Source organism: Gracilinanus agilis, chromosome 3 (genome assembly GCF_016433145.1).
Source record: "Gracilinanus agilis isolate LMUSP501 chromosome 3, AgileGrace, whole genome shotgun sequence".
Taxonomy (NCBI): Eukaryota; Metazoa; Chordata; class Mammalia; order Didelphimorphia; family Didelphidae; genus Gracilinanus; species Gracilinanus agilis.
In genome coordinates, this window is record NC_058132.1 from 263,781,444 (window position 1) to 263,808,758 (window position 27,315).

A 27,315-nucleotide genomic window follows, 5' to 3' on the forward strand; every position below is an offset into this window, starting at 1 on the left:
AAAGAGGGAGAGAGAGAGAGAGAGAGAGAGAAAGAGAGAGAGAGAGAGAGAGAGAGAGAGAGAGAGAGAGAGAGAGAGACTCAAATTCCCTCTTCTCTACTGTAATTGTTCAAATGCTTTGTTCTGGGCCTGCATTTTAGACAAATCTGGGAACCTTAAAATAGCATAGCATACATTTCACAAAATTACAGTCTTATCTAATTCAGAAAGCATTCTTTAGGGTAGGGTAAATATTTTCTCTATGGTGACTACTTTACCTCTTTGTATGACAGTCAGTGAAAACATAGAATAGCCTAATACTGTAAAATCCCCCAAACTATCAATTTAACAGCCAAGAATATGATATATCATATGGAAGGATCTGTTGCCATGTTCATTGCAATTCATAACTGGAACAGCTCTGTATTCATATTTGCCAGGGCACGGAGAAGAGGGACAAAAAAATTTAAAGGCCTCCATGGATCCCTTGGCTACTGGAAACAAGATATTTATCTAATTTTGGAAACTAAGGAGTTAAAGAAAGTATGCACAGGAATGACAGATGCTGTTGCCACCAGGAGCATGTCATGTTTTTATATTAACCTTATTCCACCAAACGTTTAATTAAATTCAATTTAAACATTTATTGGCTACCTCTTCCAATAATGTGAAGCACTTTCTTTCTCCTATTGGGTCTCAGTATGGTGTCAAGGTTATTCTGGATTCTAGAAGGCTGTGCTGACCCAGCACAAACAATAAGGGGTCCTAACAAGGTAGGGCTCTGTCCTTTAAGGGCTTTTAAAATTTTTGAAGAAGAAGCACTCTGTTAAGCACTGAAAGGAATAAGAACTTAAATAAGACATGGATTCTCCAATTAATTGCCCTATATAATAAGTAGGTGAATCATGATTAATATGTGGCATTGTAAAACTGTTAGTGTCATGCAGGCAATGCCATGCTGTAGATAGAGAACTGGAGTCCTTCAAATCCAGCTTCAAACATTTACAGCTATGTCACCTTAGGCAATTAATTTAATCTCCACCTGCCTCAGTTTATGCAACTGTAAAATGAGGATAGTTACAGTACCTACCTCCCAATGTGGTTGTGAGGATTAAATAAAACATTTTAAAAGAGTTTAGCACAATTTCTGGCTCATAATAATAGTTGCTTAATAAAAACTTGTTCCCTTCCTCTCTCCGTGTGTGTGTGTGTGTGTGTGTGTGTCTGTGTGTGTGTGTGTGTGTGTGTGTGTGTGTGTGTGTTTCTCTAGGAAAGTCATTTACCCTCTCAACGCCCCCATGCAAGTCCCTAAGACTAAAAGTTGACCTGCATTGGTAGAGAGAATGTCCTCATGGGGGCTTTCCATATCAGTGAAATCATAGGTTTAGTCCCTAACACTATTAATGTCATATAATAGGAAGGTTTCAAAGTGCTATGAGAATAAAAGATGAAATAGATAATCTTGATGAAAAATATATTTTAGATGAATAAAATAAACTTAGAATTGGAAAAAAAGTACAAGGATTAGAAAAAACCCACTTGCATTAAATATATCTGAAGAAGTCTGAAATCTAAATTTAAAAAGAATTGATGTACATATGTAAATTCAGGAACCATTTCCCATAAAACAAATGATCAAAGAATATATGTAGCTTTTCAGAAAAGAAACATAACTATGAAAAAACCCTCTGAAAAAATTTAAAATCACAAAAAAGAAAGAAAAAGAAATGAAAACAACTCTGAATTTTTACTACTTCACGCCCAACAACAACAATGAGAAAACATTGTTGGAAGGACTGTAGGAAGACAGGAATGCTAAACCACTGCTGTTGAGGGTATGAATTGTCACAGCCATTTTGGAAATCAATTTTGAATTATGCAAGAAAAGAGACCAAATTATTTATATCCTTCAACCCCAAGATCTTATTATTGGCTCTATATCCCATGAAAGTTACTGAGAGTAAGAACAGATGAAAACAACTCAAAATATTCCTAGGATCATTATCTATGGTAATAAGAAGTTGGAAATAAAAGACACACCAAGTGAATGGGCAATGGCAAAACAATTCATAATCTATAAATGTAATGGAATATTATTCTACTACTAAAGATGGCAAAGAAGAATTCAAAGAAACATGGGACATCTTGTATCAAGTGATATGAAATGAGGAAATGGTCAAAAGAACAATGTGATAACTACCACTGTCAAGTCAACAAAAGCAGCAAAACGTGTTGATACAAAAAAAACAAAAACCAAATAAACAAAACCCCAAAGTTCAAGCAAAGAGCTAAAAACAAATTAGATGCCTATGGATTAGGACAAGCAGTGGTAAATGAATAAAAGGAAATAAATATTCTTGTAAAAAGTGGTGAATATGATGAACACAGAGAAGCAGGGTAAGACATGAATTTGTGCTATGTTTTATAAAAAGAAACTGGAAAAATATATCTGATTACTACAACCATGTAAAAAGAAACAACAAAACAAAGAAAACCGAATATTGTGAAATGACCAGTTTTGTCCCACAGAAGAAATGTGAGAATTCATTTCCTGCCTTCTTTTTTTTTTTTAAACACAGAACAATAACTTAGGATGATCAACTGTGAATGACTTAACTATTATCAAAAAAACAAGGATCCTGAAAAACTCAAAGGGACTCATGATGGAAAAGGATGCCCACACCCATAGAAGAAACAGAGTTCAAATGCAGACTGAAACATAACATTCTTCATTTCTTCCACAAACTTCTCGTCTGGTGTTAGCAATATGTGTTTTGTTTCATAATATGATCAACATGGATTATGTGATAATTATATATATGTATATATAAAACCTATATCATGTTACCTGCTTTCTTGGGGAGGAGGTGAGGCAGGAGGGAGAGAATATGGTTTGCAAAATATCAAAAATGAATATTAAAATTAATCACTATAATCTGGAAAAATGTTTTCCAGATCACGTGTCAATACAATTTTTAGTAATTGTTTTCTGACATTTTGAGATTCTTCCCTCTAGTCTTTACAGATGTAGGAAATAATGAATATAGAACTATTTTTGATGTTTGACCCAAGGGCTGCTAGGTGGCACAGTGGATAAAAGCATCAGACCTGGAGTTGGGAGAGAACCTGGATTAAACTCTGGTCTCAGATGCATTCTAGCTGTGTGACCCTGGACAAGTCATTTAACTCCAACTGCCTGGCCATTGCCCTTCTGTCTTAGAGTTGCTCCTAAAACATAAAATAAAGGTTTAACAAAAATGTTGAACCCGGTTGATGTGCTGGCAAGTTTTGTTGAATTTTCCTTTCATCTTTTCGTTCTTTGTTATAAGACTCTGAGAGGAATGTTTGAAATGCAGGTCATGTAAATACAAAAGGCATGAAAAATTATTTGAAAATGAACATGTTGATATAGTATAAATCCAATCATTCTCAAAAAAACTTTACAGTGCCTCACTCATAATTAACTTTATTCTATAGTCTGGAATAGTTTTTATTCCAGAAGATCATCGGTGAGAAATTTAGGCTAATTGCATAAATTTGTAGGAAGCAACATACTAAAAACCCCCCAACAACTCATACCTCCTTCTGTGCACTCTGCAAATTGCTTTTGAAGTCAAGAAAAGCTTGATAAGGATTTTTTAAAAAGAAAGTTATTTTGGGGTCATATGAATTTAGATGAGTTTTTCATACAAAAAATTGTTAAATGGAGTTCTAGTAGATTTTTTCAAACATATTGAATACTTTTGACTCTAATGTAATACGTTCTCTGTATACACAGTAAATGTAGAAAAGGTAAAGATTGGAAGCAAATTAGAAATGTATTTCTTGAATAACCAATGGTCATTAAACTAAGGAAAAGCATGAATGAAAATATCACTAGCTAGCAGAGAAAAAGAATCAAATTTCTTGCTAAATTCTTCAATTGATGTTATTCAGATAAATAAATTTAACAAATAGAGACATGTATATGTATTGTACAATTTGCATGTAGCTTTTGTAATTTCAGATGATGTGTCCACTGAGAATCAGTACTGTTTAACCCCAGGATATTGTTGTTGCTTCATTTTTGGCTCTTTGTGTGGCCAAGATTTTAAATACTAGTTTACCAAATTAGCTTCAATTGACTGATAGATTAGTGTTGCATACTAATGATAATGAAGCTCCATTAAAACCAACTAAGGTTCATCCTTACGCATCTCTTAGCTTATACTCTTTAGAAAGAAAGTGGGGTTTCATACTTCATTCTTTATTATACTGATTTTCTAAGGTTTTTTTGTTTTTAGAATGACATGGAGAATCAAAAAGTCAAGAAACATTTATTAAGCATTTATGATGTCAAGCACCATGCTACAAGTGATATTTTTTAAAATGGACTTTTAGGTTCTTGGGGTTTTTAGGATTATGTATAAAATGCACTAATATTCACCCAAAGGCTGATGGGCAATGGAAGATTTTAACAAGAATGATGATTTCCCCCCCAAATATGGAGAGTGACTTACTTTTTGGATCTTATTTAAGACTCCAAAGATTATATCAAAAAAGGGAATTGCTTCATACTGACACATTTCAATTTATGTTTTTCTCAAAGGAAATCAAAGCTTTTTGCTTGCTTTAAACTCATACTTCAACCCTATTACATTCCAGAAATAATAAGATAAGTAAGAAAGAGAGAGAGATAACTGAATTTAAAAGAACATAAACCGGAACTAAGGATGATTTTTGTCATGTCAGCATTCCTCAGGGGTTATAAGAATCTGTGTTTTCACAAATGAGTACCATAATAACTATTTCAGAGAATTAAATGCCTCCTTATCAGTCAGATATTTCTGGGGCACTTCTGACAGAGATGTTGTTGCCATAATTAAGAGAGTTCATCATTATAGCTTTCTCAATAAGCTTTTCTATATCTTCAGGATAAGGCTCTCATTAAATATTAAATTCAGCACAAAATTCCCTCCACTTTCACAACATACATATGTGTGTGTTGGTGTGTACAGAATCAACTTAACTTTCCCTGCATATTTACAATTTCATTTCTCCCATTGGGTCTAATCACTGGTAAATTTCACTGTTAGAAATACTAAAACTTGGAGTTATTTTGTTCTCCAGCAAGCAAGTCAAAATGTCCATGTGGTTAATTTAAAATTCAGTCTAAAATTAAGGGTCTTGTAATGACTACCACAGAACCTAAAATTACACTGGCATTTGCATTTTCCTAAGGAACTAAAAATACTCCTTTTACTAGATGGTGACGTGCTGTTCTATACTCTTCCATTATACAGGTTGCATAAAGTGCCATCACTAAAAGTGAACCACAGTGTTTTTTTTTGTTTGTTTCATTGGCATTTTAACAGTACAAAGGTTATAGTGCTTTACCTTATAGTTTAATATTCTCAAATTTCTTCTTTTAAGAATTAGCTATACTATATCCATTATTATTTCACACAACTGCTATTTCTAAATTGATTATCATTCTCTGATTTATTTTCTTCAAATTTCCATTTAACTTCTCTCTCTCTCTCTGAAATTCCATTTACTCTTCTGGTCATTGGTATTCTTTCTGTTCTCTTTTTTATTCATTAATAGTCCTTAAATAAACCTATTTATTTTGGGTTTCCATTTTACAAGAATTTCTAATTTCTACTCTGCTTTCAGTTATCTCTTGGTTGCTCTGGTAGTTTTCTTTTTCTCTAAACAATATTAACCTAAATTTGATGGTGAAATTTCCAAAGGTAAGAGTAGAGAACGGGAGGGGAAAAAGAGATTAAAAAAGAGAACATTTTGAACATTATTAGGTAAAGGAAATATTAAAGGGAATTGAAGAGGATCAATAGGAAAGAACCAAAGATCATAAGCAGAATCTGAGATATTAGGTCTAATTGGTGTCTGACCATTAGTATCATTTTTAAGTGATAGGAAACTGGAAATAAGCTCATCATTTCTATTCCCATAGTATGGATCTGATTATAGCTGAAATTATTAGTTACTCTCTCAATTCTGATAGATTCTGTGGACTTTTTTTGGCACTCTACTCACATGGACACTGATGTCCACTGATGACACGGATGAACAACATGATGACAAAATGACAGAATTGGATTTAGGAAAAATTTTTAAGAATAGGAGTGAGAGACAAGACAGAGATAGAATGATACCTGGATGACTTCATCCAGAGGGATCAATGGAAAGGCTTTTGGTTTGTTTGTTTGTTTGTTTAAATTGAAGAGAAATCTAGGAAGATAAGGAGCTAGTGGAGAGAGATGAACTGAAGCTGCATGAAACAGGAGGTAGCTCAAATTTGGAATAAAAGTCCTAGAGGAAAAGGGATGTAGGGCACTGAAAGAGTTCTGAAAGAGAAAGAAGTTAAAATGTATAGGGAATTACTTCAGTAGCAGACTGTGGAGTGAAGAATGTCAGAGAAATGATAGCTTAAACTAAACCAGTTTTAACTGTAGCTACAAAGAACTTGAAGGATTTTTAATATTGAGATGGATTAAAGCTGAAAAACCATATATATATATATATATAGTCATATNGAGAGACAAGACAGAGATAGAATGATACCTGGATGACTTCATCCAGAGGGATCAATGGAAAGGCTTTTGGTTTGTTTGTTTGTTTGTTTAAATTGAAGAGAAATCTAGGAAGATAAGGAGCTAGTGGAGAGAGATGAACTGAAGCTGCATGAAACAGGAGGTAGCTCAAATTTGGAATAAAAGTCCTAGAGGAAAAGGGATGTAGGGCACTGAAAGAGTTCTGAAAGAGAAAGAAGTTAAAATGTATAGGGAATTACTTCAGTAGCAGACTGTGGAGTGAAGAATGTCAGAGAAATGATAGCTTAAACTAAACCAGTTTTAACTGTAGCTACAAAGAACTTGAAGGATTTTTAATATTGAGATGGATTAAAGCTGAAAAACCATATATATATATATATAGATATATATATATATATATTCTTTGCAAGACTTTCTACTCTAACTTTAAAATAATCGTGGGGATTGCTAAAGAATGTTCTAGCAAAAATATTTCTAGTAGTAAAGCGGTTAAAGTACTGGGTCTGGAGACTGGAAAACTTGAATTGAAATTCCAGTCTGAGACACTTCCTAGCTATGTGACCTTGGGCAAGTCATTTATCTCTGTTAGCTTTAGAACTGTAATATTGGGATTATTATAGCATCTACCTCCCAGAGTTGTGAGGATCCAATAAGAAAATATTTGTAAAGCACATATTCCAGTACCTATCACATAATAAGTGTTACATAAATGCTAGGGATGATGAAGATGATTATGATGATGACATTTCTGTGGGTTTGAATTTTGAAAAAGAATCATAGTAATTAGGGGATAGTAAGAAAGGTGAATTCTAAGGCTTTTTCAGTTGCAAATTTTCATTCTAATCATAAAAATATTAAATTATACCTATTCACTTATTTTCTTAATTCCTACTTTCAATACGCACTTTTTTCAAATAGAGTGTAGTAATTATTTCCACGCTTTGTTGCTTTAAGAAATGCCATTATTTTATTTTTCAAATGTTATTGAATAAAAACTCTGTTGTTTTTATATTTAGCTCAACTTGAAAGTGAATGTTGATAGGACACAATAATCAAAAGAACCAGGTCCTAGTCTTGATCTATACTAAACAAGTTATATGAGTTCAGAATTTTATTTTTTTTAAACCCTCACCTTCTGTCCTACTATCAATTCTAAGGCAGAAGATTAGCAAGGGTAGACAATTGTGTTAAATTACTTGCTCAGGGTCACACAGCTAAGAACTGTCTGAGACCATATTTGAACCCAAGTTCACCCAATTCCAGGCCTGGTGCTCTGTCCACTGTGCTACCCAGCTGTCCCTTAACTACAGAATTTTAGAGCTAGAAGGGATGTCAGGGTTCATCTAGTAAAAGAATCAGAAATTACCAGAAAATTATAAAATCACTGAGATCTTCTGATCCAATCCTTTAGTCATGGATACATCCCTTCTATGTTCAGTATGTATTAAGTGATCAAATGTTCAATAAGTGACCATAGATTTTCTCCCTGAATGTATAAATTAACTGAAGAATATTTTCCTCAAGAAGCAATTTATTTCAGTCATGGAAAGCTCTATTTATTATCACTTCAATTATATTTAATAGATTTAGATGTTTATATGACTGATACCAGTTAAGTAGTTGGATTTTTTGTTTATTGCCTAAAATGAAAAAGGAAAAAAAACCTTATATACTCTAAAATATTTATAACAGTTTTCTCTGCCGGGGCAAAGAACTGGAAATGGAAAGAATGTCCACACATCAATTGGGCTAAACAAATTGTGGATTGTGATGGAATACTATTGCACCATAAGAAATGATAAGCAGGTTAATTTTGGAAAAACATGGAATTTTTTCATCTACTTGAAACTATGAAGAGTGAAATGAGCAGAACCAAGGGAGCATTGTATTCAGCAACAGAAATATTGTTTGAAGAATGACTTGTGTGCATCCACCTCCAGAGAAAGAACCCATAAATAGAAATAAGTAAGACATAGTTTTCTAGATACATATATCTTTTTGTCAAATGATGTCTTCTCTATTCAGGGGAGAGGAGAAGGGAAGGAGTTTGCTAGGCATTTTAATGTTACAAACAAACAAATTTGAATTAAGAAAACTACATGGTCAAAGATATTTTTTTAATGGTCCACTCTTAGTTGATGGTATGGAGGGATGATGACTGAATACTGACATCATAAATAGTTCTTAAAAGTGAAAGATGTGAATTTAGCCACTAAGCAAGATTTGTAAAATCAAAATCCACTGATGCTGTTTCCTCCCAGGCACAGAGGGCAAAATGGATAAACCCTGATAGCAAATATTAATATTGTTCCTGAATGAACCAAAGTGTAACCTGACATGACCTATTTATACTAATTTTATTAGATTGTATTAATATATGTTCTTTAGTACTATATAATTAGAAATTTAATCCTTGTGCCTTGATAATATCTTCTAGATTTAATAGGTCTTAACTCAGCATAATCTTAATACATAGTTTCACCAAAAAATGCAATTTAACAGGAAACAATAATCTTTTTTTAGTTACAAGGAATTATTAAGGATTATAGATTTAAAACTGGAAGAGACCATAGATGTGATCTAGTATTCACCTGGCCATACAACTGCCCTTCTTTCCAACTTGAGCAATGACCTTTTCTTTCTTGGTATCCCTTTACAGAGAAGCAAAAATCATATTTGAAATGAAATTTTAAACAAAAATATGTTTCTCCTTCATTGACTACCCTCTAGTTCTTTCTGGGGGCACTTGACTGATCAAAATAGCATTTCGTAATTTTTTCCTTTGTCTCAAATGCCTTCAGACGTAAATTTCTTGTTTTCCTAATAAGATTTAAAAAAAACAACCTTACTGTCTATCCTAGAATTGATATAAAGTATCAGTTCCAAGGGAGATGAGTAGTAAGAGCTAGGCAATTAGGGTAAAGTGACTCGTTTAGAGTCACACACCTAACATATGTCTGAGACCAAATTTGAACCCAGGACTTCCCATCTCTAGTCCTGGATCTCTATCCACTGACCTACCTAGCTGCCACTCCCTAATAAGATTTTAAGCATATTGGGCAAGGGATCATGTCATACACTTTTTATTTCCTTCATGGTACCTTGAAAAGTTTTAACTACACAGTGAATCATCAAAAACTTGTTAAATGTTCTTAGTAGCCTAAGAAAAAATAGCCTTTGGAGTCTTCTACCTGGTAGCCATTATTTTATAGGTTCTCAAATACTAAAGTATTAATACATTTTGATTTCCTTTGTAATCTATTTGATCAAGCAGAACTTTCATTCAAAGTGCTTTTATCTGCTAATAAGTATACTTTGGTTAGCTATAGTAATCTAAGCAAAATTTTGATAAATGCCTATTCTCCTTGAATTAAAAAACTAAACATCATTTCTATTTGTGTGAATAACATAGAGATACTGCTAGTGTTCAAGTTTTAATTTACCATCAAAAACATAAACAATTTTTCCCTTTCATAAGATAAAATTGCCAAGACAGCAATAATAAAGATTGAGATTTCCTGCCTCAATTCCCTTTTGGTCTCAGCATCTTTTAAGCCTGTTTTACATGTAAAGGCATCATTTGTTTTTCTTATTACAAACTCAGAAGCAATCTTTAATGCTTAATGAGGTACACAGAGAACACAAAAGAACATAGTGAATTCCATGAACCTTTAAATTTTTAAAGAAGTTGATTATTTTGAATTTCATGGTTAGGGAGAGGGGGGAGAGTCTTACCAAAAGAAGGAGACTCTCGTCCATCCTCTAATCCTGAATCTCTTTCTCTATCTCTCTTTCTGTGTTTATGTCCACGATGCCTGTGACGTCGGTGACTCTTTCTTCCTCCCAGGGGAACATGAACTCCAATGAATAGTGTACGGTGACCTGTGTTAAGAAAATAAACGCACAGGTTAAATTCTGAGATTGTCGGGAACACAGAAAACTGCGCCAGCATACAAATAATACTTAATGATGATGATGATGAAAAAGACCTCAGAAGTCAGTAACACGTCTGGTAAAAAGTTCATTATATATTAGCCACTTACTAAGTAAAACATAAATCACACATGAAAAATACAAAATCCTAAAAGGAGCAAAAAAAAATAGTTAAAATCCTCACAATAATATCAATCAATATGTAACTTACACATAAATTTTTGTGATTTATAGTATCACGTTGATACTATAAATCACAAAATATTTATCACACATTACAGGTGTGATACTATAAATGTGCCATTTAGTTGTTTTTTTTTCTATTGAACCACCATTTAACAGAAAAGTGAGGACTGGGTCTTTTAAATATGTCTAGACCAGTTAGGTACACAAAGAACACCAGATTCCACCAAAAGTGGGGAAAGTCTTGGGAACTGGGAAAAATCATTCTTTCTTCTTTTCAAGTCAGTGTAATAACAGAGATTCTGGATTGTGCCTCAGATGTATTGATGAGGGAGGCAGAAAATGTTAGGGGGTAGGGTAAGGTAGAGGTTATAGGAGGAAGCATCATCATCATAAGGAGAAGTGTTTTTACTTGGGTCAGAGAAGGTGGATATAAAAACACTTAGGCTACTATGGACATTTAACAAGTTTTTATAACACCTACTGCCAGATTAGCAATTAAAGTCTCAACTAGAACCCTACCTTCTACAATCAGTCTTCCCCACCCTCTCTTACAGCACCTTAATTGTTTCTGATTTATTCTGTATATATTTCTTTGCATGCTATTGTAAGCCTCTTAAGGGCACGGATTGACTTTTGCCTTTTTTGGGGGACCTCCAGAGGTTAGCATAGTGCCTGGCACACAGTAGATATTTTTAAAACAATTATTGATTAGTCCATGGTAATCTCTTCAATTCCTAGAGTTAGTGTCTATGACCAGGATTGCCACTCACCACTGTCTGGCCCTTAGGATATTTTCAGTTCACAAGATCTTTAGCTTTAAAGATGAAAGGGACCTCAGAAGTTATCTAGTCCAATTCCCCTCCCTTATATTAAAAATAAGGAAATTGAAGATCAAAGAAACTGCATAAAGTCACACATGTAACATAAATATATATATATATATGTGTGTGTGTGTATATATATATTTGTCAAATGATACTTTTTCTAATCAGGGGAGAGGAGAAGAGGAAGGAGTCTCTATTCAAACTCATGTCTCACGATTTTGGGGGGAAAGTTCAAAGTTAGACAGGGTCATCTTTTAGGAACAGGAGAGATGTGTGAGAACACATGCTAGGAGGCATGGGAGAAGATGGAGAAGTTGTAAGGGAGATGGGAGTCAGATAAATGGGCAAAAAGGTTAGGAATGAGGAAAAAGAAATGTTAGAAAGGATAGGAAAGAGAAGGAACATAAATGAATCAACCAACAAATCAATGTGCCAGACACTGTGCTAGGTAATGGAGACCCCAAAATAAAAATGATCATAGTGAGTGTGAAGGAGCAGAACATACACTGAGTGTCAAGGCAGACTAGGGCCAGAGTTTTAAGTGATGTACAGTAGAGTTTACATTTGATATTAGAGATCATAACTGTGGAAGATGGATTGGAGTTGGGAAAGGCTCAAGGTAGGAACACCAATTCGGATATTATTATAATATTCCAGGTAAGAGGTAAAGAGGGCTGGAATTAGGGTGATGGCTGTGGGACTAGAAAAGAGGAAATGAATAAGACATATTTTGAAACTAAAGTGCAAATGTCTGGCAATTGATAGGATTGTAGGAGAGAAAAGGAATAAGCAGAAAAGGAGAAAAAAGTGTGTGAACAAATGAAAAAAGTTACATACAGGGTATCTTAAAAGTGTTTATGTGGCTTTAAGTTCTAGTGGTTTCAAACTAGACATCCCCCTATTGTGACTTCTAGCAAGGTGATGATACTCCTTACTACTAATTAGAGAAGAAACACAGAAGAGGGATATACAGAATATTGGACTTGGAGTACATATGACTTAGGTTCATTTGTAAATAGTTACTAGTAATCTAGATTTTAAAATTCTGAATTGTGCCAACCTGAAAACACAAAATTGTAAGACTGAAAGAATGACTATCAAACATACTTTAAAAAAAGTATCCACAATGATTTTTTAATTGAATCTGCCCTAGATCAAACAATCTCTAAAAATAACATCAGATTCCTTTCCTACAAATCAGACAAAAGATGTAAACTGAAAAAAAACATTTTTCCTATTAATTTTCCTTCTATTTATTTTTGTTGAAAGCACCACCATCTTTGCAGACTTGCGGCTTTGGTGTTATCTTTTCCTCCTCGTATTTTCTTTGCACCCACATTTGCAATCAGTTACCACAATTTGTTGTTTCTGCCTCTATAAGATGTCTTTTGTACATCCCCATCTCTGTCCTCTCACAGACATCTCTCCAATTTGGACTCTCATCAATTCTGTCACATAGATGAATGCAGTAACTTTCTTATTATCTCCCACCTCAATTCTCTCCTCTCTAATCCCTCCTGCATTTTGCTGTCAAGGTGATATTCTGAAAGTGTGGGTCTGACTGTGTCACTCTGCTATTCAACAGAGCTCTCTAAAATGAAATGCAAATTTCTAAATACCAACAGGAGACAATATATGTAGATATACAATATTAGGGATAAAAGTTTAATTTACCTAATTTTATTATAGTTCAGTACCCAAATGTAGGGTAGAAATAGTAAGAACCATGGTCAAAAAAGGTAAAGAAATTTAGAATTTTTTTATTTTATCTCAAACATGATTTTTTCTTTGCAAACTTAAAGTTTGGTTTTTAAAGTCCTTCTCAGTCTGGCTCCAACTTACTTTTCCAGCCTAACAATACATAACTGTTTCCCACACTCTGTTACACAGTAAAACAGGCCTTCTTGCTGACCTGCACACACACACAGTCATCATTTCATCTCCTGTCCCTGAACCCTTGTAAACTATTTAAACTCCTTGGCTAGAGCCACCATCACAACAGCAACAACAACATCTGGCATATGAGTAGCACTTTCAGGTTTGCAAAATGCTTTATAAATATTATTTATTTTAGCTTAGCAATAACCAAAGAGATATTATTGTTATTATCACTAGTGTTGTTATTAATTGTTAATTCCTATTAATTCTTATTCTCATTTTCCAGATGAGGAAATAAGGCAAAAAGAGGTTAAGGGACTTACCTAGAGACACAGAGCTATTTAGTATCTGAGGCTGGATTTGAACTCAGATTTTCAAGAGTCTATATCCAATGCTTAATCCACTTAATTCACCTAGCTAGGATTCTTTTTCATTTGGATCTCTTAAGACAGCTTCTTTTTTCCAAAACTACACAAGTTATACCTAAACAAAGATTTTACTCTTCTCTCCTAATGTTTCCTCCTCATATAGCAATATGTCTTTTCTCTATTTTGTATAAATTAATTGAGATAGTATGTATATTTAATATAATTTTAAGTTGATATAATATTTTAATGTAATTAATTAAGAGACATTGGGTACAACATATACGGAGTTGGCGTCAGAGTCAGGAAAAAAAATGGGTTCAAATCCTGCCTCTGATATATATCATCTGTGTGACCTTGGGCAAATCATTAAACTTGTGAGCTTGGACAAATCATTTAAGTTCTCAGTGCTCTAGGCAAGACACTAAGATGAAAAGTTGTAGAGCAGATTTTGATCTGTATTGATGGAGACGTTTCCTTGTCTCAGAGCTCCCTATATCAAAGAAATAACAAATCTTGTCCCATTTGGCATCCCACTTCATCTATATCTTGTCTGGCTCCAAATGATGAAAGCTCTTTGAGGAAGGGACTGTGTTATGCTTGCTTTCTTATTCCCAACACCTGACACCTAACAAGGATTTTAGGATGCTGGTTGATTGATTGGCGGGTTTTTAAAAGGCATATTTTAAAAACTCGATTTTCCAGAACCTCAAATCCAGTAGCTGGTAGCGGAAACCCCTGCCATGTTTCTTGTTTTGGCTCCAAGGGAAAGGCACAACCGGGGGTTAAACCTGGGCAGCGTTCACACCAAAGTCTCTAAGAATTTGAAAGTTTTAGGATTAAAACTATATTTCAGTATTTTCCATTTTTTTTAAATCCATAGGAAATAGAGTTGGGAACTCTTTATACCTGGTGAAGACACACGTTCATTCAGACTATTTACACTTCCTCTAAAATGAAAAACCAAGGTGTCATTAAAAAGGTAGTATTGCTTTTGTGGCCATAACCTTTGCTGGAAAAGCTTGGATTTCATTGTTCAGCTATGTGGGTGGAAGTGTGTTGCTGAGCAAAATCAGCAGCTTCAAAACATTTTAATTATGTAAGAGGGTAACCATAGAGTAAACAATTCCTAAGGTGGGCATGGTGATGGTACATCGAGTGTTTACTGAATGCCCGAAGAATGCACTAAAACCAAGGTGGGAAGGGGAGCATCATTGTGACTAACAAAAAAAAAAGACTCTTTTCCTTTATTTAGTTGCTGCAGGGAGGGGGACATGTTTTCCACTATCCAGCAGAACTGTGTCATTGTGGTAGGATTTTTTTTCCCTCATGAAGTGAACATAACCCAGCTAGTGCATAATTACTGTGTTGCCGTAGCCATTTAGAACTGCCAATCATGTGAAAAGGTCAAGTACATGAAGCCGTATAAGCCACGTGATCTTTAATCGCTGGGAGACTCTAGCAGAGGCAGAAAACCCAGCAAGGAACCATTTGTCACAATAGATCAAAGAACCTCAAAACTGACAGGAATTCTCTGCAGTGGGAGAAATAGGAGACAGGAATATAGGAAGAGAAATGGAAATGGAGCAAGAGAAGATATGCTAATAATACCACATTTATAGCATGCTTTCCCCTAACAACCCCGAAAGGAGACCAGTGCAATGATTATTATATAGGACTTTCCCTTAAAGGCAGAAAGATAAGAATTTGAATTCTACCCCCGACACAAATTTCAGGATGCTGAACAAATCATTTAATCTTTCTCACCTTGGTTTACTCAACTATAAAACAGGGATAACAATAACTGTGGCATCTGACTCACAAGGTTGCTGTGAAGATCAATCAGTCAGCAATCATTTATTAACTGCCTGCTCCGTGTCAGGTACTGTGCTAGGCACTGGGGATATAAATACAAAAGTGAGACTATATATAGAGGGAAAAACATTAATGATTAAAATTTAATTTACCCATTTTTATTATTGTCAGCATCCAAATGTAGGGTAGAAATAGTAAGAACCAGGGGTAGTTAAGGAAAACCAAACAAATTTTTGTTTAAAATTTTTCCATTTTATCTCAATCATGATTTTTTGCTTTTTCAAACTTAAAGTTTTATGTGGATGCCAGTTATTATTATTAATCTCCATTTTTCAGATGAGAAAACTGGGACTAAAAAAAGGCTTAATGACATGCCTATGGTCACGAAGCTAGAAAGTGCCAGAGCTAAACTTGGATCTGAGTCTCGTGCCTCCAAATCCAGCATTTTTTCCAATGTATCACACCATCTCTTGAGTCTTCACTATCTTGAATTCTAGCCCAGGACTTTTTCTCCTTCACTATTCTGAATTGCCCTAGTAAAATATCCTAATATTAAAAAATAGAAATGAATATTGAATATGAAAGGTTGAATATGAAAGATATAATGCTGGACTTTTTTTAACCCTAACTTTCCATCTTAGAATTAATACCGTGTATTGGTTCCAAGGTAGAAGAACTGCAAAGGCTAGGCAAGGGGTGTTAAGTGACTTGTCCACGGTTCCACAGCTAGGAAGTATCTGAGAACAGATTGGAATTCAAGACCTCCCTCTCTAAGCCTGGCTCTCAATCAATTGACCTACCTAGTTGCCTCTTATGTTGGACTTTTAAAAATATCAAAGCTGGTATATTTATAAGCAAAAATGTTGACTGCAAAATTAATTTGCTTATTTGGATAATAATTTTGTTTTAAGAGAATCTAGGTGGCTCAGTAGATAGAGAGCCAATTGGCTAGTCCTTACCAATCTTCTGCTTTGGAACCAATAAATAATATTGATTTTAAGATATAAGGTAAGAGTTTAAAATTTTTTTGTTTTACTTTTATTTTACATAGATATATATTTTTACTATGGATCATTGGTGTGTAAAATATCCAACTGAGCTCACTGTCTGATACTTAGCACACCAAAACGAAGTTTTGTAGACAAACTAGAATTTTAACAGTTAGGCAGTCCACAAATATTTGTGCCTACTATATGTTCAGCATTATGGCAGATAGGAAGAATTATAAAATGCATTTCCTGTCCTCAAGGATCTTACCATCTAAGCTCAGTAACTGTCAGAATTTGCCCCAGATATCATCTAGTGTAATCTCATTTTCACTTGAAGGATTTGAATCCCAGAGAGATTAACTAATTTTTCCAGGGTCACTCAGCAAGGCATGAGCAAAACTTGCAGTTTTCTTGAGCCTTGTAAGTTTCCCCCATTCTGTATCACTCTATTACTTTGGTTGGAAAAGAAGACCAAAATATGAAAAAAAGTAAATAAGACAGAAAAATATACAAATGCTAGATTTTATGGTAAAAATAACAAATTCTTCTAGGAGCTGTGAAGGAAAGACAATGAGGTCTGGGAAGATTTTTAGAGAAAGCTTCATGTTGATTGGAGCAAGCCCTTGAAAGATCACTAGAATTTGGGTAGGTGAAAAGGAGAAGAGGAGAGGGAAGGACATTCTAGCTAGTGGTCTGCAAATGAGAAAAGGAACAGAGGGAAGGAATGAAAATGATACAAGGTTGGGACAATGAGGAAAGATCTGATAGGAGTTGGGAGAAATTAAGATTCGATGTGCTAGTGAAGTCTTCCTCTTCCTTAAAAACCCAACTTGGGAGTCACCTCTTTCCTGAAGCCTTTTTCTACCCTTTCTCCTCCCATACCTACTCTATGGGAAAGTGAGTCCTCCTTAAGATTTCTGATAGTATTTTTCCTTACTCTCTCTTATATTTCTTATTATTTGACCATTTTCCTATATATGTGTGTGTATTTCAAAACCAATACCCACTAGATTCTAAGTTCCTTGAGTGCAGAAACAATCATTTTTTATCTTTTATCTCCAGTTCCGTATAAATAGTAGGTTCTCATATATGTTTTCTAAATGGAATTGAGGGGTTATACACTTAAAAATTTTAAGTGCACTGTTATTTTAATCTTTTTTATTGGGAGGAAAAATAGCATGCTTTCCTGGATATGTTTTTTATGAATCATAAAATGATTTTTTTAGTATAATTGAGTGATGTTTACCTAATGTTGCTGCAACTCTGACAAAGAGTGAACATTATTTTTTTAGGGAAATTGGACAGAGAAAGCAGCAAAAGCAAATTCAGAACTACTGTGGTAATCCAGTTTTAGCAGAATCTCCTCACTTTCTTTTATTCATATCAAAATGTGTTCAGGAAGCTAAGAATATGATATTTGAAAAATGGAATTTGATAGGACCTAATGAAAGTTATGGATAAAGGAGTCTTCATGGGAAACCCAAGATGGTAAAAATGATGGGAAGATTCTTGGAGTCAAGAAAGTTGGGAATCCCATAAGGAAACTGATGAGTAGAAAAATAAACCTGATTTGAGGCAGGAGGTCTAGAGAAATAAAAGAGTTAAAACAACTATAAGAAAAGATGAGAAAGCTTAGAGTTACTGAAAACATAATTACAGATAAGCAAGAGATAATTTGAAAGGGAAGGGAAGGGAAAATTAGGGGGATTCTAAAGGATGAGTTGTTCAGGATGTGAAACACAGAGTTAAGAGAGAGAGATGAAAAGCATATGGGAAAGCTAGTTCAATGAAAAAGAAGTTGGAGAAGAAATGCTAGTCCATGATTAAAGCCCCAAAGAGAGGCAGAAAAAGGTGAAAATCAGTCATTAAGTATTTAGTGAGCACTTAGGTTACACGAGGGAAGCAAGGTGATGCAGTGGATAAAGTGCCAGACCTTGAGTCAAAAAGACTCATCTTCATGAGTTCAAATCTGGCCTCGGACAATTTACTAGCTGGGTGACTCTGGGCAAGTCACTTCACCCTGTTAGCTAATGGCAAACTACTCTACAGCATCTTGGCCAAGAAAACCCCAAATAGGGCCACAAAGACTTCGATATGATTGAAAAGACTGAACAACAACAATATACTGCATTAAGTACCATGGTTTTGGAAACAGGGACCCTGACCTCAAGGATGAAGTCTATGTAATCGAGTTGGGGAGACAAGGCTCACACATTCAAACAATGATGAAAAGTTCAGATTAGTATAAAACACAGTGATAAATAGTTATATATTAGATTATATATGTCAGATATTTATATTACAAATGTTATGAGTTCAGAGAAGAGGGAGATTTGTGAAGATTTAAGGAAGTCTTTATGGACTTAAGCATCTAATTATTTCATTGTCTTATTTGTACACCTTATTTCATCTTAGCCTTAGTTTGACACAGTTGTCAAACTCTGTGAGGTATTTTATAGATGGGGACACTGAGCTTCAGAGGGGAGAGAGTAATTGACCACTTTGGTCACACAGCTAGGAAGTTCCAGAGGCAAAATTCATATGCATATTGAGCTGATGCCAAATGCAGCCCTCTCATGGCATTGAATCCTCCCTGCTACATGGCAATCATTTTACTCCTTCCTCGACTGATTTTCTATTCCACTCCCTGCAGCATCTCCTCTAAACTTTTCCTTCCAGCCAGCTGTAATATCCTTTCTCCTTCTTCTCTGATGGGAGGACTTTTCCAAAAACTTTACTGAAAAAATTGGAGCCATCTCTCAGGAAAGTACCCTCTTCTCATCATTTCTACACTTTGGATGTTCTGTACATCATTCCCAATTTTTCCTCTTGTGCTCCAGTCTTAGAGGTGAATTCTCTTCTGGTGTTCTAGATCCCATCTGCTTTCATTTTCTCTATGAACTTGCTCCTTTGGTCTCTTTCTCATTTCTAAGCTTTCTCATTTGCTGACTACACACATGCCCTGATCTCATTCATCCTCAAAAAACCTTTTACTTGATGCCACAATGCCCTCAAGATGCTATGCATTATTTTTTCTCCCTTTCAGAGCCAAAATCCTTTTAAAACATATCTATATTCATTTATTCCACGCCTTTGCCTCCCACTCACTTCTCAATCTCTTATAATTTGGCTGCCATACTGACAACTCCAGTCCTCTCTCTAATGATGTTGTTACTACTAAATCCAGTGACTTTTCTCATTCGTCCTCTTTCTTGACCTCTCTGCAATATTAGACACTGTTAACTGTGCCCTCATTCTGTATTCTATCTCCTCACTGAATTTTTGTATCACTGCTCTGTTATGTTTCTCCTTTAACTTGAATAATCTGATTTATTTGCCTCTGTTTCTCTTGCAGGATTTTCATATATATATGAGCACTCCCCAAGAACCTGTTCTAGTTCCTCCTTTTTCTTTCTATCTCATCTCTCTTGATGATCTCATCATTTCACATGGGTTCAATTATCATCTCTAACATGACTCCTAAATCTACATCATCTTTCTCCTGAACTCTAATCCTCTACCTTCATCTTTTGGAATCTCTACCTAGATTTCACCATAGGCATATAAATTTCAACAGATCTAAAACAGAGCTCCTTATCTTTATCTCTAGATTCACTATTATTCTTAATTCCCCCCTTTTTTCTATAAGACCATAAATATACTTTGGGGTATCTATGTTTCTAACCTAGAAGTCATCCTTGATCCTTCACTTTTGTTCATCTCCCCTATTCAGTCAGTTACCAAATCTTATGCACTCTATTCCAAATGATCTTTCCCTTTCCCCCCCTCTTCTCCACTCAACATTTATCCTAATTTAATTCCTTATCACTCCTTGCATAGGCAATCACAATAGCTTTCTAATTGGTTTTACCATCTCCAGTCTTTCCCTTCTCCAATATATTAAACAATCTACTGTCAGGGTGGTAGCCTTAAAATAAAAGACAGACCATGTCATTCCTCCATCTTGCTGATCATTTATGAACTTTCAACAAGTTCCCCATTGCATTTGGACAAAATATAAACTTCTTAGTTTGGCAGTCACAATTTAATTCCAATTCCATATTACGCCCCTCACACACTCTGCATTCTGCCAAACTAGCCTATTTGCAGTTCCTTAAACACAACTTTCCATGTCTTTACATATGTTTTCTCCCATGCTTAGGATGCTATCTCTCTTCACCTCAACCTGCTGGAACCCTAATTCCAAGTGCCACTTCATACAGAAGGCTATTCCAGATTTCCTCAGCTCTTAAAAGTTCCTCCCAACCCTGAATTTACTTCACATTTTTGTTACATATTTTGCATTTAATTACATGTATACGTGCCTCCTCTCAACAGCATGTAAGCCCCATGAGGGAGTTTTTATCTTTGAACCACCAGCACCTAGCACACTGCCTGGCACATGTAATAGGAAGTCGAGAGAGTATATAGCAAGGGAGAACTACATTTGGGAAAACCCAGAGGATGGAATAAATGCCACCAACTGCTTATCAGGAAAGAAATAGAAATTGATTTTCCTCAAATATCTCTTCTCAATCACTCTTTTAAAGCCAAAAAAAATGAAAACTTCTGTTTTCTTTTATTTTTAATAACTCTATTAATAGGATACTTTTGACAGAAGAGATAGAACATGGAATTTGTATTTTCTATCATACAAATATTCATGTTCCATTCTCTTCCTCCCTCTACTTGTACCAGCACCAAAGAAATCACAAATTCTAATTGTTGGGACTTTCCTAGCAGCAATGAACAGTCATCAAAATGGTGTAGGACAGCTTTATTGTCTCACATTATTCTGGAGTAAGTAGCCTTTTCCAGAATTTAAATGTGACATACCTTTAATATGATTCCAAGCAAATGTTCCAAAATTTCAAACATTTAGCTATTAAAGGAATTAGCATATTAATGATTTTACTACAAATAACTACCTTCCCCAAAGAAACTTATAGAACCACAGAATTTCAGAGCCGGAAGGGACCTCAGAGATCACGTTCAAATTCCTCAATTTATAGATGAAGCCACCAAGGCCAACTGACTTGTTAACTGGTCACACAACCAATTGTAACAGAGCCAGACATAGAACCCAAGCCTACTGATATTCAATACTATGCTTTTTTCCTACCAGCTCAGACTAGATTTTTCTGACAAGGTGCATCTAATTATACTAGCCTTTATTTTGGCATTGTAAACACCATCTGCTAATTTTAATGATTGTGTCTGCTACCAAATCTCCTGTCCCTACTAGATTAAAATGAATAGAAATTTAAAATACATATTTCATGAGATTTGGTTTCTTATCCATTTATTCCATGCAGCTAGTACCTCAAAGCTATAAATATCTCCGTCTGCCTCAGTCTCCTCATCTATAAGATTGGGACAATAATTTTACCTACCTCACAGAGTCGTTATGAGGATCAAATGAGACAATATCTATAAAGTGCTTTGCAAAATGTAAATAAATGGCATTATCATTATTAATAAATGTTACTACTTATTATAATCATCATTATGTATAGCCATGGAAAACTAGATGGCATATAATATAGAACCCTAAACATGGGATAGGTCTTCACTAAAATGAACTTATTTTCAGAACTCTAAGAAGTCATTCTTCTTTACTGAGCTCCTTGGCTATGGAGCTAATTTTACAATATGCAACAACACAGAAGTAACATAGAAAATGAAAAATGAATAGGAATGAATAAAGTCTAATCAGATGGACTAAAGGGGAAGATCTTCCTTCCTTCCAAATTTTATCATGGGAAACACTAGGAGGCTGAAAGTCTGATGGGAAGGTAAGGAAGGTGGTCAATTCTTTTAGCACTTCCTTGTGCCATCCCTCAAGTGGTAGCAGCCAGTGTGTGAGACTCTACCAGTTGTAATCCCTGCACATCTTCTTTACCATGCTTCCTCATTTTTTGGAGTTCTGAACTGACTAGCCCCACATCTATTTCCTAAGCTGCCTCTTTTAACAAAAGGAAGGAAGGAAATGAGCACCAATTAATTACCTACTATGTGCTAAGCACCACGCTAAAAGCACTTTATAATATCTAATTTAATCCTCTCAACAACCCTAGAAGACAGACGCTATTGCTATCATCCCCATTTTATAGTTTGGAAGACTGAGACAAGCAATAGGTAAGTGACTTGCTCAGAGTCACACAGCTACTAAGTATCTGAGGTCATATTTGAATCCATTTTTCAGTGCTCTATCCATTGTCCCTACTGGATTAAAATAAATAGACATTAAAAACACCTATTTTACGAGGCTCTATTTCTTATCCATTTATTCCATGCATCCAATTAGTGCAGTGGACAGAGAATTGTGCATGGAGTCAGAAGACCTGATTTCAAATCTGGTCCCAGATATTTACTATGTGACCCTTCAGTCAAGTTATTTAACTCTATTTGCCTTCATTTTTTCATCTGTAAAATGGGCTGGACAAAGAATTAGTAAATCACTCCAATATCTTTGCCAAGGAAACAATAATCTATTGTGCCATCTAACTGCCACATAAGAGGGCTTATGTGGCTCCCTGGTATGAAAAATAATCATAAACAATTAGTGAGGCAGTTAAAAAGCATTTGTTAAGCATTCATTTTGTGCCAGACCACTATGATAAACACTAAAAATTATCAAACACACACACACACACACACCCCAAAGTAAAACAAATCCTGTTCTCAAGGTGCTTACATCCTAAGGGGTGAGAATGTGTAGTACTAGGAATAGAGCATGGCCCCCTACTTCAGCTCTCTGGACTGGCTCACTAACCCATCCTGGCATCATTATGGCAGCAATGCAGATCCCAGAAATGGCCCACTTGGAAGAGAATGTGACTCAAATGTTCCCAGGTCCCAGTGAGTAAGCCTGTTGGGGAGGGATATACTCCTATTTCTTCCATCCTGATTCGCTTGCAATGGGTTTCCCATTTAGATAAAATCAGTTACTATGATACCATTGGCTCCTACATTAAACATTTAAACACTGAACATAAAACTATAAGACAAAACTGAGAATAATTATAATATTACATTTACTCAAGTGATAGCAAATGCACTAATAATGAAAACATCCCCGTCCTCATTCAAACTTAGGTCGCCCTCATCCACCAACATAGGCAGTATCTGTGGAGGAGTGTGGGCACACAAAGAAACCTGGCAGAGTCACCTAAGTGAGAAATTCCCATATGCTCGGGGAAACTCATGACTCTGCACTGCAGGTCTTGTTGCCTTTGGTCCCTTTAGGAACAGTCTGCAACACACAAAACGACTTCTCTGATAACAATTCTTTTTTTGGTCTTCCTCTCTTTTCTCTTGGGAAAATCTTTTGCTCCTGAACTGATGAAGCAATGACAGTCAACCTTATAAAGGCATTGAGAAAGTTTCACATTTTGCTGTAATAAAAAAGGATCCTCAAACCAGAGAGCTGTAAAGCCCATCAATTTGGAACAACGCAGACAAGTCCAACTAGCTTTTCACTCAATGGTATTCTGTGTCCTACAATCAGTGCTCAGAATCTTGTTACAGCAAAAGAGAGATCACATCAAAATTCCCCAAGTTGGCTCTATTGGACAATGAAAACAATTCTTCACTCCACAGGACTCTACTTTGTCCAACCAGCTTCTAATCTTTGTTTATATCAAAGGAGCTACAAAGCTTGTCTATTCTTTCTTTTCCTTCTCAAATCAGGGAGAAAAAAAACAAATATCAACCAGGGACCTACAAGAGGTCCTTCTCTCAAACTGTACCTGATACTGAAGGTCAAAAAGTTAGACTAAAGCAGAGTTAAACTTCCTTCCAATCAACAGGCTCCCGGTCTTTCCTTCTGCCAACATGCAATTTCTCTCTTTCAATCTTTGGACTCCAAGACAGAAGCTGAAGGCTTCCTGAGAGCTCACTACTTTTGATCTTTTCATGTCCTTCCCTGGTTTTTGTTTTTTTTTTTACTTTTTTTTATTTTTTATTTTAAACCCTTAACTTCTGTCTATTGACTTATAGGTGGAAGAGTGGTAAGGGTAGGCAATGGGGGTCAAGTGACTTGCCCAGGGTCACACAGCTCGGAAGTGTCTGAGGCCGGATTTGAACCTAGGACCTTCAGTCTCTAGGCTTGGCTCTCAATCCCCTGAGCTACCCAGCTGCCCCCCTGGTTTGTTTTTTAACTATTCCTTTCTCCTTTCCTGTTGGATTCATCCCTGTTCTAAAGGCTCAAGTCAAAACCTTAGGGTAGTCAGACTCATCTTTCCTTTTTGAGGTAAAAACTCATGAAATTCAACTTTCTATCCTTTGTGAAACAAATATCCTAATTTAATCTTCCCATAATCTCCAAAAAAGTCTTTAATTCATGACTTTAAAAAAAACCTTCAGACTGTAAAAACTGACATATATAAATTAACTGATGGCCCAAAATGATTTTTGAGTCTCAGTCATAGCTCCATCCTCCAAAAAGTCCTCTAAGTCCATGCATCTTAGGTAGTTCTCTATTTGATTGTTCTTCCGGTCTACCTGTTTCTCCTACATTTTAAAAGAAAACTTTCATTGTATATTAATTTTTTCAAGCTTTGCCCAGAAGTTCAGGTACATCTTTAATCAACCAAACTGCTTACATAACAAAGGACAGTGGATAGAGCCTCAGTTTTTTGGACTCAAGAAGACCAGATTTCAAAGCCAGATTTAGAAATTTACTGGCTGTGTGACCTTGGGCAGGTCAGTTAAACTGTTTGCCTCGGTTTCCTTATCTATAAAATGTGAATAATAATAATAATAGCAACTATCTTCCCAACTTGTGTGAAGATCAAACAAGATAATTATAAAGTGTTTAGCACAGTGTCTGGCCCATAGTAAGCACTTTACGGATTATTATTATTATTACATTTCAATCTTTTTATTTATATAAAATGGACATTTTTCTGCCCCTTTCAGCATTAAAATCACTCCTATTTTAAAAGGGAAGTACTTTACACATGTAATATAAACTTACAAGATACATACCAAGTAGGCAGGAGGTATTCTAAAAGGAGAAGACACTAGCATATAGGGTGACCAGAAAAGTCTTCTTCATAAAGCAGATTTTGACTAAGCTTGGACAATTCAGAATCTTAAGAGTTACAAAGGTTATCTTACATCCTTCTAACCAATACAATTGTAGCAATATAGAGAAATAGGTCATAGGCTGGGTCGAAGAGGAGAAGGCTACTGGTTTGCCCCTTCTGGATGCCATCTTCATGTGGTTGGCACTCTAATTCCTACTCTCAGCCCTGGCTTTTTCTCTAGTCATCTCTCAACTACATCTTTGGGCTTGGCTTGGTTTTCCTTCCAAGCTAAAATTAATAGGAAAGGCAGACTACCTATAGAAATATGAAAAAAATGCTTCAAATCACTATTATTTAGAAAAATGCAAATAAAAGCAATTCTGAGATTCTACCACACCTCACAGAGTGGCAAAGATGATTTTTTTAAAAAGGCAAATGATAAATGTTGGAGAGGCTGTGGGAAAGCAGGCACACTGATACACAACTGGTGGACCTGTGAATGGATACAACCATACTGGAAAGCAATTGAGAATTATATGCAAAAAAAATGACTAAACAATTCATGTCCTTTCATCTAGAATACCACTACTAGAGCTATATTCCAGCGATTAAAGAAAGAGAAAAGAGTCCTTTATGTACAAAAATACTTATGGTGGCCCTTTTTGTGATGGCAAAAACCATGGATTCTAATAATATGTCTAGTGATTGAAGAATGACTGAAAAAGTGGTAGTATATGAATATGATTGTATATGATTGTGATGTAAGTAATGAGGATTTAAAAGATATATGAGAAGACTTATGAAGTTATGTAAAGTGAGTAAAAACAGAAAAACAATTTATACCAAACATTAGTAATATAAAAATGAATAATTTTTGAGGACTTTTATAAATTACAGGATAAAATGAAAAACCCTTATTATACAATGACAAGAATATTTACAAATAATCTTGAAAGCTTTGGGAACTCTGAACAATGGAAGGAGCACTCACAATTCCAGAGCACTGATGCTATCTATTACAGGGATAATACATACATATATGTATGAATATATATGTATATATATATAAAGATGTCTGTGTGTATATGTGCATATGTTGAGGTGAGAAGAATGTTACAGTCACAAAATGTTTCATGAACTTTCATATAAGGTCATTGTGTTTTTAGGTTTATTTAACTGTTTTATTTTATTACAAAAGAGTTCCCATGAAGAGAGTTATCTCTAAATGTATATAATGTAAAAACAAAACACATTAGTAAAACTGAAGGTTGAAAAACATTAGAAAAAATAATTGAGTCAAAGGTCTCCTCTATCAGTTCTAGCCCATGCCCCTTTAATAAAAGCTCTTGAACCCACTGCATAGTAGTAATCTATGTCCTTATTTTTCTTTGACTTTAGAAGTTATAAAATATTAATCGATAATTCTCCTTTGTTCAGTTTAAGCCTCCAGCCAAAAAAATCCCTAGTGATTTTTGCCACAGTACTAAAGTCTCTCTCTTAAGCATTTAACCTCTACTACTTTTCTTCCACATTCAAGTAATGAAATACATAGATCTGCAATGCATTTATCTCAGAAAAACTGATTTTAAAATAAAAATGAAACAAAAAGCAAACAGACTCAAGCAAGGAAGATTCAGAGAATAGATACACTTCTCTTGGGAAAAGAGAGGCAAAGGAAGAGGGAGAAATCATTAGCTTTTTGTCTTTTCCTCTGGTTCAGTTCAGCAAAATAGAATCCAATGGAATTTGTCTAATGCTCT

At 35.1% G+C, this 27,315-nt stretch overlaps 1 protein-coding gene across 1 annotated transcript in view; it reads right to left on the bottom strand.

The window, feature by feature from the left end:
* Positions 1-27,315, bottom strand: part of SLC4A10 (solute carrier family 4 member 10) — a 257,844-nt gene that overhangs the window by 179,303 nt on the left and 51,226 nt on the right. The window contains exon 3 of the mRNA XM_044669107.1: positions 10,269-10,415. Coding sequence (XP_044525042.1) covers positions 10,269-10,415 — 147 coding nt within the window. The remainder of the gene's footprint in view (positions 1-10,268; positions 10,416-27,315) is intronic.